This window comes from Leguminivora glycinivorella, chromosome 11 (assembly GCF_023078275.1).
Source record: "Leguminivora glycinivorella isolate SPB_JAAS2020 chromosome 11, LegGlyc_1.1, whole genome shotgun sequence".
Classification (NCBI taxonomy): domain Eukaryota; kingdom Metazoa; phylum Arthropoda; class Insecta; order Lepidoptera; family Tortricidae; genus Leguminivora; species Leguminivora glycinivorella.
Window position 1 is genome coordinate 6282618 of NC_062981.1, and position 21792 is coordinate 6304409.

At 39.4% G+C, this 21792-nt stretch overlaps 2 protein-coding genes across 2 annotated transcripts; both read left to right on the forward strand.

Annotated features, from left to right (window-relative positions):
- The first annotated feature begins 2334 nt into the window (after nt 1–2334).
- On the forward strand, nt 2335–7213 carry LOC125231318 (beta-1,4-N-acetylgalactosaminyltransferase bre-4-like). The gene is made up of 7 exons (XM_048136759.1): nt 2335–2397; nt 3109–3247; nt 4135–4239; nt 4757–4945; nt 5737–5859; nt 6250–6348; nt 6964–7213. Exons 1-7 carry the CDS (start codon nt 2367–2369, stop codon nt 7211–7213), a joined length of 936 nt encoding a protein of 311 aa, XP_047992716.1. The 5' UTR covers nt 2335–2366.
- A 4567-nt stretch (nt 7214–11780) lies between these two features.
- On the forward strand, nt 11781–21391 carry LOC125230941 (beta-1,4-N-acetylgalactosaminyltransferase bre-4-like). The gene is made up of 7 exons (XM_048136238.1): nt 11781–11944; nt 12924–13050; nt 13303–13400; nt 13933–14116; nt 18497–18619; nt 19260–19355; nt 21130–21391. Exons 2-7 carry the CDS (start codon nt 12953–12955, stop codon nt 21311–21313), a joined length of 783 nt encoding a protein of 260 aa, XP_047992195.1. The 5' UTR covers nt 11781–11944; nt 12924–12952; the 3' UTR covers nt 21314–21391.
- The last annotated feature ends 401 nt before the right edge of the window (nt 21392–21792 follow it).

A 21792-nucleotide genomic window follows, 5' to 3' on the forward strand; every position in this document is an offset into this window, starting at 1 on the left:
CGAAAATTAATAAGTATGTCACATAATTCAGTTCATTCTTTTTAACCCCCGACGCAAAAACGACGACTGTCTGTCTGTTTGTCTGTCTGTCTCTGTGTGTGTGTCTGTTTGTGGCATCGTAGCTCTTGAACGAATGAACCAATTTAGATTTAGTTTTTTTTGTTTGAAAGCTGAGTTAATCGGGAGTTTTCTTAGTCATGTTTCATGAAAATCGGTATACTATGTCGCGGTCGGGGGTTTTTTCAATTTTTTTTTAATATTATACTAAACATACACCGTGTCCAATAAGTCCGAATACTCACATTTTACCTCAGTTCTAAAGATATAGGGATCACAGGCCATCAAATTCTTATTTAAACTAAAGAGTATATTCCTCTTAATAAAATACAAGCACAAAGTACATGAAATTTCCGAAGTGTCTAAGAAAAACAAAGAGGTAAAGTGCCAACAAAATACTTGCTCGGCACGCAGGTGACAAGTTATTTTTTATAAGGAGAATCTGTATGTGATAAAACAGATGCCACGTGTCCAAAATAAACTATTATGGGTACCGAGGATAGATAACGTTCCGGGCAACTAGAAAAATGTGCCTAGGTTCCAGAGCTCACCATCGGCCCAGGGTGGCTAGCCGAATGGCACAATCGCTCACGAAACGCTCACGAAACGAAGCGCTAGTAGATATCTATCTCTATCGCGCTTGCGTATTGGCGCGACAGAGCCAGCGGCGTATCGCTTTCGTTTGGCGTCGGAGAAATGCCATTCGGCTACGGGGCCAGGTGTGGGATGCAGTATGTAAGCGAGGTAAACTACCTTCAGTACTTACAGATAAAAGCGTTAAAATCAACGTTTTTTTCTTTAAAACCAAGGTTTTGGAGAAAAAAATGCCTTAAAGTTAAAAAGGATGCTTGGGAATGAGTCTCATGTGTCCCAACAAGACGCACCTCCAGCACATTCGGCAAATGGTATTCTAGCGTAGTTTCAGACTAATTTGGCAGTTTTTTATCCGAAACATGAGTGGACACCCAGGCCTCCAGGTTTAGGCGTATTAGACTATTTTGTATGGTCATACATGCTTTGAAGACTAAATTTTTATAAAATCATAAACCTAGATCATTTCAAAAAGGTTATCGAGAGTATTTGGGATGAAATGTGAAGAAAACGGTGCGTGCCGCGTGTGATCCGTTTGAGAAGCGTTTGAGGCTGGTAAACAAGTTAATGCTGGAGTTATTCCAAAACATTTGTTGTGAATGTAGTAAATAAGAGTGCCATTCATAAAATATAATAATAATGTAGTAACTATTTGTTCATTTTGTTTTATTGGCTATTTGTGCTGTATTCGAACTTATTGGACACGGTGTATGAGTACAAAATTATTTACAATGTTGTTACTATAATAAATTTATATCAGGTTCTCTTTCAGGATACGGACTGATATTAACTAAGCCTGAGTTTCTACGGAGGCGAGCATTTTTGTTTCTTTGCTTCATGCTTTTATTTGCAACTCTTACCTTACAAATGTTTTCCACCACGGTGCCCAGATATTATAGGTATAGGGTTTTTGTTTTTCAAGTTATATTGTACTAGCTTTTGCCCGTACACCCCCCCCCCCTCCGTATGTTTGGAGAAGTGGGCGGTTAGAAAGAGACAAAAAGTAGCCTATGTCACTTTCCATCCCTTCACCTATCTATCTCCACTTAAAAAATCACGTGAATTCGACACTCCGTTTTTCCACAGTATAATAAAGAGTACTATCGTACAGTATGGCCACTTCTGCTCCCCGCTGAAAGTACCGCCCACCCCCTCTCGGTTACCTCACAGTTATCGCCTGTAAAAACGCTAACAGTCAACCTGTCATATTTCACTCATACAAGCATAGTACGCGTTCACCTACACGAGCTTAGACTGTGTGCTAGGAACGCTCCTCTTTCATAATATTTGATCGCCAGTGTCCGAGGTGTGGTTTTGCCGTGAAAGACGGACATACAAACAGACACACAGACTTTCCCATTTATAATATTAGTGTGGATTGTACCTAGCACTCACCATTTTTTTGAGGATCGCATTATAAAGCTAGACGATAAGTGTAGGTAGCTTGGTGTACCTAATAAGTTAGATAAGGTCAGGGTACGTAGCCAAAGGCACAAACGATGTCGATAATATCGTTATCGTAGCTAGCTGTCTTTATCGCTCTTCCGTATTGGCGCCACAGAGCCAGACTGAGTTTCAATCAGCGTCTAGCGTCCACGATTGTCATTTCGGCTAGGCCGCGTAGTGGTAGGTATTTTTTATTTTTTTTATTTTTAACAAACTGATATTTTGAAATCTTTGTTTAATGCAGACACGAGATACCACGTGTTCCACGGGAAATGTTGCAGTGCGAATTACCTCCGAATTTAGGTAAGGAATTTAGACTGAGTAGTCTATATTTAAATTATAGCCGCTATACACTTCGATATAAAGCGGACCCCAGGCTCCCATGAGCCGTGGCAAATGCCGGGATAACGCAAGGAGGATGATGATACACTTCGATATAACAAGCTTTTCCATAAGTACATAGCGTAGAATCTACCACGAAAAGCAAATTTTCACTAACTGCCGCTTTGTATGTATAAGTTGTGTTTCCAAAAATTTGGGGCGCTATGCAATATCCTATACAGTAGGTATGAGACTTATACCAACTGTTACTTCACGGCACAATTTCGTAGACCACTGTAGAACTATGTCATAGTGACGTTATTAATCGGATTGTAAGAAATCTCTTGTCATTTTGACACGGTTGTAAAAAAAAAAAAAAATTTAAACTGTTTATTTCAGTCATTTTTTATAGAATTTGTACAAACAAAACTCTTAATCTATTATTATTTAGATTCTAATTGAGTTAGGTCTAAGAGAGGTAGAGTGGCCTAGGGTTCCAACTGATTGACTGTACCTACTCTATATGTACCTACTAGGTTTATGACGCTGACTGTAGCTTCTTGTACAGTAGGTATCTTAATACTTCAAAAAAAAAAAAAAAAGATCGTCGAAGATTTTCACAGGTAACCGTTTGTCGAGTTTACAATCGTGTGCGTAGGTATGAGACATCAGCAGGTTTTCACGGTTTTTCAGGTCCCATTACAGTAAACAGAACAGATATAAATCTGGAAGAGTTGGACGAGACTGCATTTCCTGAGGTAAAGTGGGGCGGGCAGTTCTCTCCTCGAAACTGTATCGCCCTGCATAAAGTGGCCATTATAGTTCCGTACAGGTACGAGAAATAGATTTTATTTTATTAGGACCTACATAACAACTTTAGAATTAGTCGCCCAGGATCGTGAAAACTGGATGATTCTTCTGAGAGCCCTATGTCCCTAATGAAGGATAACAGGATGACATCATCATCATCATAACAGCTTTGCCTAGCTGGCTGAAAATCTTTGTGTGACGAATTTGAAAATTCGTACCTGGGCCAGGGGCGGCTCACTCAGCGATTCTATCGCCGCGCTACAAGTACATGCTGGCGGCCGCGAGTTCGCGGCCTAATCAGGGGTGGCGCGCGTTCTCACGAAATGCACGTTCGCACTTTCTATTGTTACATTACTTAGCGAGTTTTTTTCAAGGTTCATATGCGATGTTCACGTGTGGAATGGCTAATAATGCTTAGTTAAATAGACATCATGAATAAAATAGGACAATCTTACACTGATCTTATTGATTAAGTCCAACGGAAAAGTTCAATAATTAAGGCTTGTGATGCTGAAGGCTGTAACAAAAATATATAAATACTGTATATATACCTAGAAAGGACCCAATACTTGAATATTATTTAGTAATATTTAGTATAACTATTTATCTGAGAATTAATGCGTTTTAAACCATAGGCAACCCTATCGTCCGACGCTGCGCACGTGCGGCTCGTTTCTTTGTTAGAATTTTGTAGGCATTTAAAAAGGCGGCATTTCGTGAACATCAAAGCAGTGGGCCTTCTATACTTGTACTATTATATATTCTGTGCCTGGGCTCAAAGTAAAAGTTTCTTGCAACTATGTTTGTCATAAAGGCAAAAATAAGGCCAAATATTTCATTTAAGTAATTTGTTATAATTTAGTTCAGTTTATTTACAAATGTATGTAATTAGGTATCAATTTGTTTTAGGGACCGCAAACAACTGCTGCCGATATTCTTAAACCACATACATCAGTTCCTAATGAAGCAAAATCTTATAGAATACGGGATATTTATCATCGAACAAGCAAGTAGGTAAGACTAAGACATGTCCTAAACGAAAACCCACATTCGTATGGCTTTATTCCTGTTAAAATTAAGTTTACATGTAGACAGAGTACAAATTACAATTTAATGTCTAATTTAAGTAGCCATTCCCTTGCTTCCAAGGTGATTGCCAACAGGTCCTGCATACTTCCGGGGAATCTAGACCCCACTAACCTGTCGACCGGGCTTAAAGACCAACGCAAGATCTGGGTCACTATTAACCGCATCTGAACGGGAGCACAGATTAATAATAAGTTACTAAACGGGAGTAGGTCGTTCTTACGAAAGCCTTTATAGGTGGGGAATCTCACCGTCGCCGGCTTGTGATTGCGGGGAGCCAATCTAAACAATCCGCCACATAGTTGAAGAATGCCCTGAAAACCCACATACTTCAATGGTTTGGCCGCCTACTAAAAAATATTTATTAAAGAAGAAGAATTTTCGTATTGTAGTGCATGAGTGCTGATACTTATACCTCTAAAAATATTCACCTATTTCTAATCAGGCATGACTACTTCAACCGTGGGAAACTCCTGAACGTAGGTTTCCTGGCGAGCCGGAACGTGACTGATTGGCAGTGCTTCATCTTCCACGATATTGACTTGCTGCCACTGGATCAGAGGAACATCTACACTTGTCCTGACGAGAAGCAACCGAGGCACCATGCTGCTGCTGTTGATAGTCGGGATTTCAAGTAAATATGTGACATTATCTGGGTAAAGGGACCTTAAATATTGTCGATGGCGCTTACGGCGTTATGAGCGATGTTCGTGTACAAATACGACGTCGCGGGACGTAAGCGCCATCGACAATAAGGTCCCTTTACCCACATATTGTCACATATGTACAAATACAAGGTGTAACAAGCATATAGATGATAAATAGATCGTGTCGTTCTCGATGAATTAATGGAATGGTTCATAGACGTCTAGTGGGAAGTGAAAGTTCCTTCAAAACCCAAAAAAGTGTTAGAAAAGCCAGAAGCGTGAGGTTTTCTATGCTTTATTCGTGATATGAACTTGCTCCTGCTCATTAGCGGAACATCTACCTACACCTAAAAACGAAATACCCTAAGAAAATAAAAAAAATACTATAAAGTTACTTAATTCAAGGAATAGGTAGAGTTACGTAGCTAAAGCTGCGATAACCAACTGATATTCTGTACAGTCAGCATGGGATGTAGTGACAGCCATAGCGCCAAATAGACCTTTCAAAGATGTGTTCCGGTATATTTGGCGATTTGGTTGTCACAATATATTCCATACTGACTATGCAGCTGGACACTGCTGGTAGGTAGTGGTAGGATGATAAATAGATCGTGTCGTTCTCGATGAATTAATGGAATGGTTCATAGACGTCTAGTGGGAAAACGTGGGCGTCAGTGAGCTGAAAACGCCAATTAATAATATCCATTCATAATTTCTCCATGCAATTTCGCAGCCACTGTACCTACATACTTGTCAATTGCATGTGCGTTCATTGCAGGCTTACCCACGACAACGACTTCAGCGGGGTATCAGCAATGACCTTGAAGCAGTTTACCAAAATCAACGGCTATAGCAACACATTCTGGGGACTGAGTGGCGAGAGCGAAGATATAGTCTTAAGGTGGGCCTGGGGCCTGTATATACTGTCTGCAACGAGACAGATTAGATAATACTAGTGGTTCTGTAGCTTTCCTTCGCAATTTGCTTAGAAAACGCAAAAGTGAAAAATATATTGATCTTCAAGTCATTATCATAGTTAAGTCACGGTGGTCTTAAACGCCATAAACGCTATTGACGCTTAAGTGTTTTATGTCACCTACCGCATTTTGAAGATTTTCAAAACGAAAAAAAAAATCATAGCATCTTCTCACAAAATTTCACGAGAATCGGTTGAGAATTGCGACCTGTAGAATATAAAAGCAACCTATGCTGTTGGTCGCGACCTGCCGATGCCGCGGCCTTAGCCAAACGTAACATACTAATGTTAAGTAGTAAGTGTTTTTGATTACAGAATGAAACGCAAAGGTTATACAATTTCAAGATACAACTTGACTACCTCTCGATATGCTTCACTGTCCCACAAACCAAGCCCAAGTAACAAGAACCGACGGCAAGTATCGTATTTGGAACAACCATCAGTAAAACTTCTCTTTGTGATTGTCCATAACAGCAACATACATCACTTCCTATTGCTGAGCCATAAAAATTAAAAATCAATCATTTGTTAACCCTTTAACTGTCATAGTCCGATATATTAGACAAACAATATCCAGTTCATTCCGATTCGCCGATGTCTGATAAGTGTTAATAAATGATATGACAAATCTTCGTATAACTTCGTACTACCGCTGACGACACGAGCACGGTTCGGTGAAAATTATTAATTACAAAGCGGTTTAAAGGTTAATAAAATTAAAAAGGAAGAGGAGTGGGGAGATTAGTTGGTTAGTTAGACAGAAAGGAAGGATTTCACTTGTGAAACATGTTTATGGATTCTAGGATCCAAACTACCAGAAAATTAAGTCACCTAACTTAAGTTATAGTTTGAGTATTACGCAAACATCACGTTACAGCTTTACAGGGACGCAACTTGAACCTGATTCACGGTCCTCTAAAAACAATCATAATGTTTAGAGTGTGACATACAGTACTCTGTTGGCAAAAACTTGTCGTAATAGGTATTCCCAAGCCAGATAATTTATATGTATGTAATACTTTCTTACAGGTACACATGGTACCAAACTATGCTGAAAGCCAAAACTGCCCTAAAACACGAAGGGCTGGCCACTCTAAAGTTCTCAGTGAAGAGAGTGACACCCCACCGTCTGTACACACACATCGTAGCAGATATTGGGCATTCACCCACCGTCTTTCGGATGCTAAAAGTAATGGAGAAGTTTAAAATTCAGCAGGCGGACCTGAACATGCGGGAAAGAATGGATAGCGTTAAGAATGAGCTCATCGCTGTGTTATAGTCCCCCTCGCCTAATATAAATACCTACTCGTAAAGGAAGACATCTAGAATCCCTTAGACGATACGGATAATGGAAAAGTCCTTACGGGATGTTGAAGATTTATTTTGCGCGGAAGAATTGTGTTCGGGCTTTTAATTTTTGTGGTACTATGCCTGCCTTTGCTGTCATAATAAGTGAAATTGAGTATGAAAGACGTAATAAAAGTTAATGTTTTAGTTTTACTTATTTTATTTCGTTAAAACTGCTCAGGTTTTCAAGAAAATTACGAATTAAGTCCAATACATGAGTATTATAGATAGCAATATACGACAATTTTCATTAAATAAACACTAAGTACATATTCAGTAATACCTCTGAAAAGCTGAATAATCAAGAAAAGAGAAAAAAGATAGCCAACCCAAATTACCTACTTAGGGAAAAAAATCTGGCGAATCATTTGAGAAATTAAAACAACATATTTTTTTAAACATCGCCAATATCGCCTGACTTTTAAAACTGAACCATAATTAAAACTTTTACACTTGTAATCAGACTATTACGCGTGGCTAAATTCAGACTGCCTAGTCGAAGAATTCAAGTAGCGTAGTTCACCACGACGGTTTGACGATGAAGACGGCCCGACCAGCGACGGACGACAACTGTCGCAGCGGGCCCGCGATCGTGGGGCTCTCGCGCCACGCGGTCCGGCGCAGGTACCAAGATGGCGCCGCGCACACCAGCGTCAGCCCTAGGATGTCTTCAGGGAGGTTGAATGGATGCTCGGGTCTGTTGGTAAAACAAGTCACTTGCATAGACAAAGGACATAAAAATGGTGAAATATTATCGATGGGTTTGGTTGCTATGCGTCACGACCTGCGAAAGGATGGCCAGATTTTTGACCCTACCTTGAATTAAAATTGACAAAGGTCAATGCATCAGTGAGACGACCGAGATAAATGCCACTATGGGATTATTGTGTTACTAATTTTGAAAACTGATGATTGTCCACCAAAGTAGAGAAAAGTCAACATCGCCATATCATTTATCCCTTTATGGCCCATTGAGCAAATCTCATCCAGAAAATGACACGCAGTCTTCCGAATGTCATCCACCCAATGAGCCACCACAGGTTGCCAGCGGCTTATTTCATCCGAAAGCGACCTAACTATCAATCCGTCAACATTGTCCACCCATCACTCAGCCTATAGCAACATGTCTCGCCCAAGTGGATATGACACATGAGTTAATATAATAGAGACAACGAATAGAATCCAGGTTCCACTTACTTTTGCACTTCTCTCTTTATATCTTTCTCCTTAATTTGCCTCGCCTTGCGGGTTGGCGTCGTGGCTCTGAACCTGTAATATTTCGGCATGTTTAAATTTTAAATTTGGTAAAAAAACATTCACTTAAGCTATGATATTTAAATAAAATGTATTTATTTATGATGTGTCATAGCAGAAGCGATTTCACTGTGTAGATACCAAAATGACATCCAAAGGGAAAGGAAATAGGCGTTGACGTTTTACATGTCCGTTATATTTTTTTTATTTTGCTATAACCTACCCAACCAGTTGTAAATTTAATAAAGCCTGAGCAGAAATATATGACGTTTGTCAAGAGGGCGCTGTTATCCCTTTAACGCTCAAAATTTTTTTTCTGTTTTTTTCTATTTTCAAGCACATAAATGAGTTCTTAGGAGTAATATGAACCACAGAAAAATAATAAAAAAAATATTTTGTATATTATGTTTTAGAAAACATATGCTAAGAATACTTGACATTGCCCAACTTTCAGCAAATAACTGTTGATAACCAATGTTCAGTATCCTTGACATTGCGAACCTATTAGAGAGGTAAGTAATTTAAAAAAAATGAGTTTTTATGTAAAAAGTATTTATGGACTAACTTAAAACGTGTAAATACAATTTATATTCACTTCTAGAGTCAAGACTAAGCTAAGTTGGCAGTGATTTTTATAGCTCCACATGTTCAAGGGTTAAGTAACCGTCATCATTTCATTGAAGTTTGACGTGTAAACGACACTTGTGGAGTTTGTGCCATCAAAAGAGCTGTCAACTTACCTTGGTTTGACACGAGGCATAGTCTTAATGCAATTTGAACCCAAAATGTTCGTTTTTCCTATTTCGCAATACCTACATGTGCCGTAAAAGACATACACCAGCAAGAGTCATGTCATGTACCATGGTACCTAGTGAACTACAGATCTTGAAACTCGTGTCTTTTTTACATTATTCCAGCATTTTGCCACGGCTTTTGAAAGCCTGGAGTCCGCTTTTGGCAACCAATCACAGGTTTTGGCGTAGAGACTAGTTTCATGGAAGCGAATGCCTGTGCTTCCACCCCAGAGGGTAAACTAGGGCTAGTTGGGATTAGTCCGGTTTCCTGAAGATGTCTTTCTTGATAGTCTAGAAACTACCGTTTGCCTTTCTGACAAATGCAATAGGTTAGGCTTAGCCCTGTGTTTTAGCAGCTTAATAGCTAGTTGTAATGTCTGTAAAGCCTAGCGGTAAGAGCGTGCGAATTTATTTCAATCTGGAAGTTGCGGAGACACAATCATTCGATATTAGCTGGTCGCTTTACGCTGAAGAAAAACGTTTTAAGGAAACCGAATGAATCCCAATAAAGTCTAGTCTGGTTTTGTGAAAGCTATTGCTTATACCAATCATTGAGATTAGTAAATGCCACAAACCACGATAGTTCAAAAATAATTATGACTGCTAGTTGTAATCTAAATTTCTTTAGGGGCATGGTCTTTTCAGTAGCAGCTGCTTGTTTCCGATACAGTAAAACACTGAAACCATTCAGTGATACACTGAAAATTTCAAGTATGCCAGCACGTACAAATACAAAAAACCTTTAGAAGCCTCATTTCTTTTTTTCGGGAAATATTGATGTCTGCCTCGTATTCTTTCATTGAAAATGAGTGTCAGTAAAATCGCTTTGAGTGTTTATGTTCTTGGTTTTTGTCGGCAGAAAGTGTTCTTAGTGATAGAAAGGTTGATAATTTAAACACTGGCAATGAGATTTATTAGGGTAGTTCTCAAATTACAGGGTTACAGCCGTTTTTTTTTTCAACTGAGAAAACGAAAAGGTGCTTGGCTTCATCATCTGAACTAAATGTAGTCCCTTAAGAACATATTATGTTATGGTATCTCGGTTCTGATCTCGCAATTGAAATGTCAGATTGATTTGTATGCCCTTCATCATTGCTACCAGATCAGGGGTGTTATTATAGAGGCTCGAACTCCAGAAGTTCATCAATTCAACTCATTTCATTTTGCTCTAAGGTCAAAAAATACACAAAAACACATGCATCCTTCAAAAAACAGCCACGCACAGTGTCAATATATAAAACACATTACAAATAAATAGATTATATCGAAGCAAACATAAAAATGTATATATGATGCGTCTTCACTCATGGTAACTTTATCTTCGCAATGTTAAAATTACTTAACAGCCTAACAATAATCTACTTTGTTCATAGCGGCGCAATGCTAAGTATACTTAACATGCGTGCCAATAAGTACATTTCTAAGAATCTCGCAAAGCTAAGCATACTTAACACGCATATTTGTAGCTCAGTCTTGTGTTCATTAGGCGTCTATATTGTTAGAAATATATAATAACATAAAGAAAATATACTTAATAACACATTGTAATGGTGTGTAAATAAATATCTTTATTATAAATATTTTTTTAGAAATTTATAATTTTCTAGTGTCTCAAGGCTGATTGATGTCACTTCGTGATCCTGACAATAACTTTTGAAATATATGCGCCTGGGCAATTATTTAACTTGTCCAGGATACGTTAGGGTTTACACTATCATATTATTCATAAAAGTACTGAATTAAAGTGAAAATTACGTTACAATATTTTTTTGAATCTCATGTTAAGTATACTTGACACTGCGAATTAAAGGGTTATTCTCATGTATGCGATGACAGTTCAGATTAGTATGAAGAAAATAGTTCTAATGAAATTCCGCAACATGGCGCATAGTCAGGTTTAGAATAGTAGTAGAACGGGTCCCGTAGACTAGTAGATCAGCACTAACGCTCCTTGGCGAACGAGATGCAACTGGCTCTGTCGTAATAATAGGTACGGAATTTGATAGAGGGAGAAATAACTATTATACGCTAGGAATAGTAATTGATTGGCCACTTGCTTACGGGCCCAATTCCTTGTGTTTCGTACTTTCATGGTACTTTCTGTTTTTTTTTTTTGTCAAACATAGAAGTCCATGGAGAATAGAAGGAAGTTGATTCTCAAATTGTCTATTGATATGGTAGACTTCAAAGATACTTCAATCCATCAATCAATGAAACCTACTATACCTAATTACCTTATTATTTGTTATATAACAAGCATTTGCGCGTTCTTTTTGTGATTAATTTCTTTAATGGCATTATTCTCTGCAGGGGATAAGAAACAATGTTTAAAAAGAGACATTTCACACTCACCAATCTCACCATGTCTCCTGCCTTTCGAGTTCTGGTATTGCTGTGTCTCGCAGCAATAATAATGAACATGTTTCATAGCTTTTTCAATAACTTGTACACTGTTAAATCCTACGAGGCTAGTAGGAAATTGGCCCTATCAGTTTCTTCGGAAAAATATGAATCAACTGAGTATGTGGAAAATACCACTGGGTCTATCGTTCGGAATAATTTACAGAGTACGACACAAAATGCTTCTAATGTAGATGTGGATTCTTCATTTGAAGGTAAATACATAATTAGGTATACATATCAACGATTCAACTAATAAGGTCGTGGACTTGACGGGTAGCGGAGTGAACGGGGCGGCTGACAGAGTGACAAGCGGTCGCTGCAGTTGTCCAAAACACTTTTGTCTATTTTTTTTTATATTACGTCGGTGACAAACTAGCTTACGGTTCGCCTTATGGAAAGCGGTAATATGGACGTAACCTATGGACGCCTGCAATTCAAGGACTGTCACATGCACGTTAGTAGAAACTTCTACACTCCTTTTCACTGTGTTAAGTACACAGCAAAAAGGAGTGTACATGGAGGGTTCGGGTTGCCGACGACTCAAAGAACAATAGACGGAACAAATTAGTTCCGTAGGTCCTTCCGTCGCTAGCGCACCGCACTCTCGTTGAGCTCTGGCACCTTACTCACCAGCAGGAACACAACACTATGAGTAGGGTCTAGTGCTATTTGGCTGCGGTCTTCCTCAGTTGGGCTCTGCTCTAGATTCGAGCGAGATAATATCCGCTGTGCTGTGCCCTACCACACAAAGTGGAAAATCATTCGCTATGCCCTACCTCCTTCAAAATTCTAATAATACATTTTAAAAAATAAATAGTTTGTAAATCGGTGCGCGGGTGAATGGTGGCCCTCTTAAAATGTATGTCATCATCATTTTCCTTGCGTTACTGCTGCACTTGCCTGACTCCTGGGAGCCTGTGGTCAAAACTGTTTTGCACATCTTACCACTCCGCTTTCGGCGCTACTCGCCGCGTAAACGCTAAATGCGTTTTCACATTATCCGATCCGGTATCGGATACATACATTTAAGCCGCCATCTTTGTTTTTTGCCTTTGAAATCCTTCCGACATCCGATATCGGATCGGATAATGTGAAAACGCAATTAGTCCAGTCCCGGCCTTATTTACCTATTTATTTTATTTTACAAAAGTGAAATTATCATATTTAAATCGCTTAAACTCTAATTTTCAGATAGAATATATTCAAAGGTTGACCTAAATATGCTGGCGAGAAAACATCCCGAAATTCGTAAGGGCGGTTGGTACGTCCCGTCCAATTTTACCAAGCTACACAAAGTGGCTATCATAGTTCCATACAGGTTTGTATAAATATAAAGACATATGTATAACTACTTTTTTCTCAATTGCCTATTGATTATACTATAATATACCATATTTAAAAAAAAACTTTAAATAAGGCACCGCTGGTTCTAACTAATTGTAGCCTAGAAGGTTATTCTTACTTTAGAATCCCTTCTATAATCTATTTTTCCTTAAGAATCCCAAGATGCGATCGGCAACAAATTAAGTTAAGTAGTATTCTCTCTAATATTTCGTTGTGCGTTTCACAGGGATCGAAAGAAGCATTTATCAATATTCCTGTACTACATGCATATGTTTTTGATGAAGCAGCGGATGGAATATGGAATATTTATTATAGAACAAGCAGGTAGCTAAATAATACGGAGATTTCTAGATATGGTTTATAATAATTATGCTTCATAAATTCATCTTATTGTGGTCTTATGAAACATAATAATGAATTGGTAGATACATTCGAATATATAATATGCGATATGGGAATAGATAATATATGGTGCTGGTCAATCGGAGCTAACCGGGCCGTTATACTTATTTTCGTATTTTTACATGCAATTACTGTTTCCTACTTCCCACCGCTAAAATAAATAACAAACCACTAACACATTAACACGCGTTTCGCGTCTACGAGTGAGGCAGCGTACAGTGCGTACACCCATCTTAAATGCCGGCATCGGCAACGCACCTCCAACACTTCTGGTGTTTCGGATGTCCATGGGCGGCAGTGATCGCTTACCATCAGGCGACCTGTCTGCTCGTTTGCCTCCTATAAAAAATAAAGGATATGCTGAATATAGTAACGATCTAGGTCCGTCAACATAAAATTCATACCATGCAGGGCCTTTTTTACCTCTAGATATGTCCCAATAAATAACCAACAGGAACGCGTCCGTTCAACCGCGGGATGCTCATGAACGTGGGATTCCTGGAGAGCCAGAAGATGGGCACCTGGGAGTGTTTCATCTTCCATGACGTAGATCTGCTGCCGCTCGACCAACGGAACTTGTACCAGTGCGCGAAGCAGCCAAGACACCTGTCCGCTTCCATTGACTCGATGGCTTACAAGTAAGTTTCATTTTTTTTTACCGCCATGACAGTAACACCACTGCGCATGACGAGCCAAGCGTGCAAACGATGTGAACTCTTCAACCAATCGCGTTGTAGTGTTCCACCAAGGCAAAGTATTTCAAACGAGAATGCTGCTGGCAAAAAAGTGCGAGCTTTCAAAAAGTAATAAAATAACTAAATAAGTAGCTCTAGGAATACCTACCTTCCTTCTTACGAAATACCTACCTTCTTCTTCTTAGGAATATCTACCTACCTTCTACCTTCTTACGAAATACGTAAGATGAAAACCTAACTACGAAATTCTTGAACGTAAAAATTTTGGTACTTAAACATAAAATTACTTGAATTCTTAAACACAAGAAATATGACAAAATAAATTATTAATTATTATTCTCTTTATTGATTTCCATTATTAATTAATGGTAAAGTGTTGTCGCGTCGGGGGACCGCTCTCAATATTAGCGTAAGGGCAGACGTCGTTGACGGTTGTGTTTCCGATGCAGTCTTTAGAGTCTTATTTTAAGATTGGGTGTTGAAATTTTTGCTCAGCACTTATCTAGTTTGTTTGGTTGTAAACATATACGTTACTTGTAATTCTAATACTTCCTTTGACATTTTGGTTGTATAGTTACATTGTTCATGTTCAGGTAGTTAGTTTAATGTATGTACCTAGTGAATTTTTTGTTAAACATTTATTAAGTTAGTTTAGCTGTGTAAATATTTAGTTTTTAAGTTTCAAGTTAGACAGGCAAAGAGCGGTCCCCCGACGCGACAACACTTTACCATTAATTAATAATGGAAATCAATAAAGAGAATAATAATTAATAATTTATTTTGTCATATTTCTTGTGTTTAAGAATTCAAGTAATTTTATGTTTAAGTACCAAAATTTTTACGTTCAAGAATTTCGTAGTTAGGTTTTCATCTTACGTATTTCGTAAGAAGGTAGAAGGTAGGTAGATATTCCTAAGAAGAAGAAGGTAGGTATTTCGTAAGAAGGAAGGTAGGTATTCCTAGAGCTACTTATTTAGTTATTTTATTACTTTTTGAAAGCTCGCACTTTTAGTTTTTTTCACCCTTTTTTTATTTAATTTTTAATTTAATTCATCTTTTTTTTGTGTCGGGGGTTTTTTAAATTTATAATTTAAGGTTTTTATTTCTTTCTTTTTGTAGGAGGCTCTTTCTTTTGTCATATTTCTTGTGTTTTGGAATTCAAGTACCGAATTGTATGTTAAGTACCTACTTACCTACATTTTTTACGTTCAAGATGTTCTAGAGGTAAGTGCATGCTGTTTTTATAAAAATACTAAAGTCACTATAAGCGTGCCGTTCAGATCTGAGGAGTTCCGTTCTGACCAACATCAGGAGTTCCACTGCACCAAATGTCACTGTTCTGGACGTAAGTGCATGCTGTTCTTATAAAAATACCAAAGTCACTTCACTATAAGCGTGCCGTTCAAATTTGAGGAGTTCCGTTCTGACCATCATCAGAAGTTCCAGTGCACCAAATGTCACTGCTCTGGACGTAAGGGCATGCTGATCTTATAAAAATACCAAAGTCACTATAAGCGTGCCGTTCAGATTTGAGGAGTTCCGTCCTGACCATCATCAGCAGTTCCACTGCACCAAATGTCACTGTTCCGTAAGTAAATGCATGCCATTCCTTTAAAAACACAAAAATCACCATATGTATGCCTTTCAGATTTGAGGAGTTCTCTCGATTTCTCCAGGATCCCATCATCAGAACTGGGTTCTGAGAAAAATGGGACCAATCTGTATTCATATACTATCAAAAAAAAATTCTAAATCGGTCCAGTAGCGACGGAGATATCGAGGAACAAACATAAAAAATAAAATACAGACGAATTGAGAACCCCTTCCTTTGAGATTTGAGGCGGCGGTTAAAAATCAGCACCGATAGCATGGTCGCGCCAGGCCATCCTTTTCGCACTTACTAATAGTACGAATATCACAGAATATAATAGTACAAATACTGAAGGCTCACTCCTTTGATGTTCATAAAATGCCGCCATTCTAAATTCTTACCTACATTAACAAACAGACCGCACGCGAGCAGCCGACATAGAATTCTATTGCGCCGCGTGAAGGTCGTCACCAGTGAACGGGCCGCGAAACTCGCGGCCGCCGCCATATACATGTAGCGCGGCGATAGAATCGCAGAATGAGCCGCCCCTTTAGGCCTAGCACATGATTGCCGCGAGAGTATGTCGCCGCGAGATAGATTAGATGACAGGTCTTTGTCGTAATTGTATTAATGACATAAGAACCGGTAGTCTATCTCGCGGTGACATGCTCTCGCGGCAATCATGTGCTAACCCTGCTGGTTTTATCATTTATCGCGCGATCAGGCTTGCCTCTGTAATCCATAATAAATAAATATTTTTTTTGTGGCGGCGACCATCTTGGACCAGCGGCCATCACCTACAGCTACATATACATACAATCACGCCTGTGTCCCATGAAGGGGTAGGCAGAGCACATGAAACTACTCAGGTTTCAGTGCCACTGTTGGCAAATAAGGGGTTGAAAGAAAACGAAACTGTGACATTGCAGTGACAGGTTGCCAGCCTCTCGCCTACGCCACAATTTAACCCACATCCCACAGTCGCCTTCTCCCACGGGAAGAAAGGCCCTCACCTACAGCAAATATAAATAAAAAACAAACGACTAATTCACCTTTTATAAACAAAAAAATAAATCAAAATCGGTAGATCCGTTCAGGAGCTACGACACGATGCGATGCCACAGTCAGACACACACACACACACACACACACACACACACACACACACACACACACACACACACACACACACACACACACACACACACACACACACACACACACACACACACACACACACACACACACACACACACACACACACACACACACACACACACACACACACACACACACACACACACACACACACACACACACACACACACACACACACACACACACACACACACACACACACACACACACACACACACACACACACACACACACACACACACACACACACACACACACACACACACACACACACACACACACACACACACACACACACACACACACACACACACACACACACACACACACACACACACACACACACACACACACACACACACACACACACACACACACACACACACACACACACACACACACACACACACACACACACACACACACACACACACACACACACACACACACACACACACACACACACACACACACACACACACACACACACACACACACACACACACACACACACACACACACACACACACACACACACACACACACACACACACACCGATTTGGATAATTTTTTTTTTCAAAAAAATCTAACCCGGGTGTAAAATCTTTATTTTTTGAGCTAGAAGGCTGAAAAAAATAGTATTTAGGTGTTTTTGTAATACATTTCGGGCCGCTAAGAATCAGCCACATACCATTGTAATTTTTTTTTATTAAAAAAAAAACTAATTAAAATTTTGAATAACCTCCGACATAGTGGACCGATTACCATCAAACATGGCTAAGAACACTCCTGACTAATTCAGCTTTCAAACAAAAAAAACTAAATCAAAATCGGTTCATCCGTTCGAGAGCTACGATGCCACAGACAGACACACACACAGACAAACAGACAGACAGACAGACAGACAGACAGACAGACAGACAGACAGACAGACAGACAGACAGACACGTCAAACTTATAACACCACGTCGTTTTTGCGTCGGGGGTTAAAAAGAGTAAGTGGCCGTTTTCATTGCCTTTTTGAGTAACAAAAGTCAAAAAAGAGAGTAAAAAAAAACGTTTTTCTTGCATTATTCTTAATAAAAAAATAACTAACAAAACCATACTTTTCACATACAAGAAATCTTAATCAGCATGTTATACGTTTTCAATCGACACCTCATTTTGCAAAATTGGATAAGGGGTTCTAGACAAATTGGAAAAAAATTGAAACCCGGGACCGCGGTTTTTGTGACGTCATAGTGGAATTGAAAAACGAGCTAGTGAAAGGATTCTATAGTTGAACCACGAGCGAAGCGAAACCTATTAAAGGACAAAACACGTGTTTCCGAGCTAGTGAGGGGAAAAATATATATATTTTTTTCTCTCTTGCTTGTAAAGTAAATGACATCCGAATTATTTTCATACATACATACATACAATCACGCCTGTGTCCCATGAAGGGGTAGGCAGAGCACATGAAACTACTCAGGTTTCAGTGCCACTCTTGACAAATAAGGGGTTGAAAGAAAACGAAACTGTGACATTTCTGTGTGATTATTTTCAGCAATTATACTATTTTGATTTTTTTCAGACTACCATACGGTCATATATTTGGCGGTGCCACGGCCATGACGCTGGAGCAGTTCACGAAAGCCAACGGCTTCTCCAACCGCTACTGGGGCTGGGGCGGCGAAGACGACGATATGTATCGAAGGTAATTAACTACCTACATCGGTGTGATAAACTTTATCGCGTCGGTGCGCCCCTAGCGCACTTACAAATAGTGCGAAAAGGACGAATCGACGTGATAGCGTTTAGCCAGAGAATACATTCCAACACTTATCCTTATCCCTCATATTTTTCATTTACACACTCGTTCTTTCCAAACCATCTCAACATTACCTTTCCTAATTTCAATGTCATCAGAATTATATTACACCTACTTATAATAGAAAGGGGCCAAGTTACACAGTAACTTATATAATATATCTATGAAATATTTGTTTTAGTCTAAGTATGTGGAAGGGCGGCACCGTCGTCAAAGCCTAGCCATCGGGTGATAGCCTTGAAGCGGTGGCGTGTGCCTCGAATGCACGAACTTAAAATAGAAAAGTCTGAGGTCTATTTCTGATCAAATGGGGAAATCCTGAAGAAAGGCCAGGAGCACTTTAAATTGGGGAACGTGTTTGAGGAATTTTATGAAAGTGAAAGAAGCGAAAGGTGTGTGTGAGGACCGTAGCAAGTGGAAATCCATTAAATCCATGGCAATCCTAACCCTCCAGGAAAAAGGCGTGACCTCCCCTCTACTTAAACTCGTGTCTCCGATTCATATCTTCCAAATTTCATTCTTACAGGTTATGGATGATGGGTTACCGTGTCAAACGTTACGATATGTCGATAGCTCGGTATACTATGCTGAGTCACTCGGAAGCAGAGCCCAACCCAAAAAGGTAAAGGTCTCGAAACCGGTAGCTAATAAAATGTCCATCACGCTCGTTTCAGACATTTTCTGGTTAGTGGCCGCTGGGGCCCATATCACAAAACTGAAAGTTACAAGTTACAAGCGGAAGTCTCTTTCCAACTTGTAATACTAGACATTGACTACCACTTGTAAATTGTAACTTGTAGCTTCGAGAAATGGACCCCTGCTCTAAATTACAGACCTACACTGGTCCACGGCATCTCCCTAGTCGTGCAACATTAAATGCTTACAAAAGTTGACTTCATCAGTTCGATTAAATTCTGCCAAATTATAATTTTACACGGCCTGTTTTATAAAGCTACAAGTTGCTATTTCATTGTCATTTGTTAGCCTGTTGTGTCCCACTGCTGGGCAAAGGCCTCCCTCTCTTTCACGCGTCTCGGTTTAAGGCAACGTTTGGCCAATATTTTCGAAAGACGTCAAGATCGTGCCGCCATCTCCTTCGCGATCTGCCGTCACGCCGTACTATGTTTGGTGTACATTCGGTACTTTTCTTGGCCCACAGGTCGTTTGGCATGCGGCAGATGATATTTAAATCCAAAAAGTTTTCTATAAGTATTCAAACATCGTAGTCTCCTCGAGTTTCAAAAGAAAGAATTTAAACCTAAGTAGGTATTTTACCTGGCTTATCTTATAGCCAAGAGCAGAGGGCGTGTGAATCGAATTCTATTGCGTCCTATTTCTGTTTCCAGCATGTATCTCTTGTCAGGAACGAAAAGGAAAATGGAGAAGGACGGATTGTCGTCATTAAAATATGTGCTTATTGACAAAAGCCTTCACCCCCTGTACACGCACTTAGTTGCGACCTTCGAGTGGGAAATGGACAAACTTGAACTACCATTTTATGCGAACATGATGTTTGGTGATAAATTGTGATGGACCCAGCAGGATCCGACCTACCGAAGAGAGGTATGGGCGAAAATTGCATCTCACTTTGAAGAGCACAGCGATGTCATTCTACTTAGATCTCGAGGCCCACTGGGGTAGTACCGTACCTCAAGTGGAGAACATATCTCGAGCCCCACTGGGGTAGTACCGTACCTCAAGTGGAGAACAGGTGAAGGTACCTCTACTTTACAGGAAATCGCGACCAAATAACGCTAGAGTTAGTGACTAGGCCCTAATGATGGCGTTTTGCAATAAGCGCCAATTTGTAACTTGTAGCTTTACAAAATACAGACCAGTCTTTTGTCAGTTAAAGTCACCTTAATAAAGGCCACCCAGACGAGATGATCTATTTCACTAATTTGATAAGAAATAAATTGGCGGCAACCTTATCTGCACGATTGAATCACCAAGTTAAGATTTCCATGTTTGTGGAATCAGTGCGCCAATTTAATTTTTGCTTTCGCAAATTGTTTAACATTGCTTCATCTGAACTGGGTGCGTAGCCGAATGCCGAGGCACAAACGCTCACGAAACGCTCACTAAACGAAACGCTCGTAGATATCTATCTCTATCGCTCTTGCGTATTGGCGCGACAGAGCCAAACTACTTTTCGCGGCGTTTTGTTTTCGTTCGGCGTTTCGTCAGAAATGCCATTCGGCTGTGGGGCGTCTGGCAATAAACGTTGATCCAGGATAAATACCTCACTGGGTTTAATGTGTGTAGATGTCTTCTAAACGAAATTTTTTGCAATTTTATTATGTTTGACGAATCTTCAAATTTCAGATATTGCTTGGGCTACTTTAGAGGTAATGGGAACTGGCGTTGTTCAGTACCTAAACTGAATTGTTTTACAGACGACCGATCTTGGAAAACGCTACTAAAGTTTTCAAGGAAGAAGGCCTTTCGACTCTGCATTACGAGGTTATAGAGTTAACGTGGCACCAACTGTACACCCACATTATTGCTAAACTCGACGAGAAGACGACGGTGGACATTAGAAGTAATGTCGCAAACATGACCGTAGGTGGTAAAATGTAACTAATGGTTCTCATGTTGAGCATTTTATGTTTTTGAACTGAGTTATACACCTATAATTATGTATTATTAAAAAAGTGTAACCAAACTCCGGGGTTTTTTACTTTTTGAGTTTCTTCTGTGCTAGAATCATGTCTCCTCACTAGTACCGATATGATAATAAGTAACCCTTTATATCTTTATATCCATTTTCTCCCTCTCTCTCTCTCTCTCTATAGTTTGGCTAGAAAATTTAAAAATATATTTTCCTTTTTATGTGCTTCCTTAACCACGAGCATTTGAAAATCTAGCTAGGCAATTTAGTAAAATCGGCCATAAACATCAGACGAGTATTTCTAAGAAAAAAGCTTATTTCAGAACAAAACGGGACTTAATCGCGTAAACACTTACATTTATATTTGGCCCGACGTTTCGAACATCACATTATGTTCGTGGTCACGGGTCTACCCGTGTTCTAAAATTATGAGTGCAAATCGTTTTAG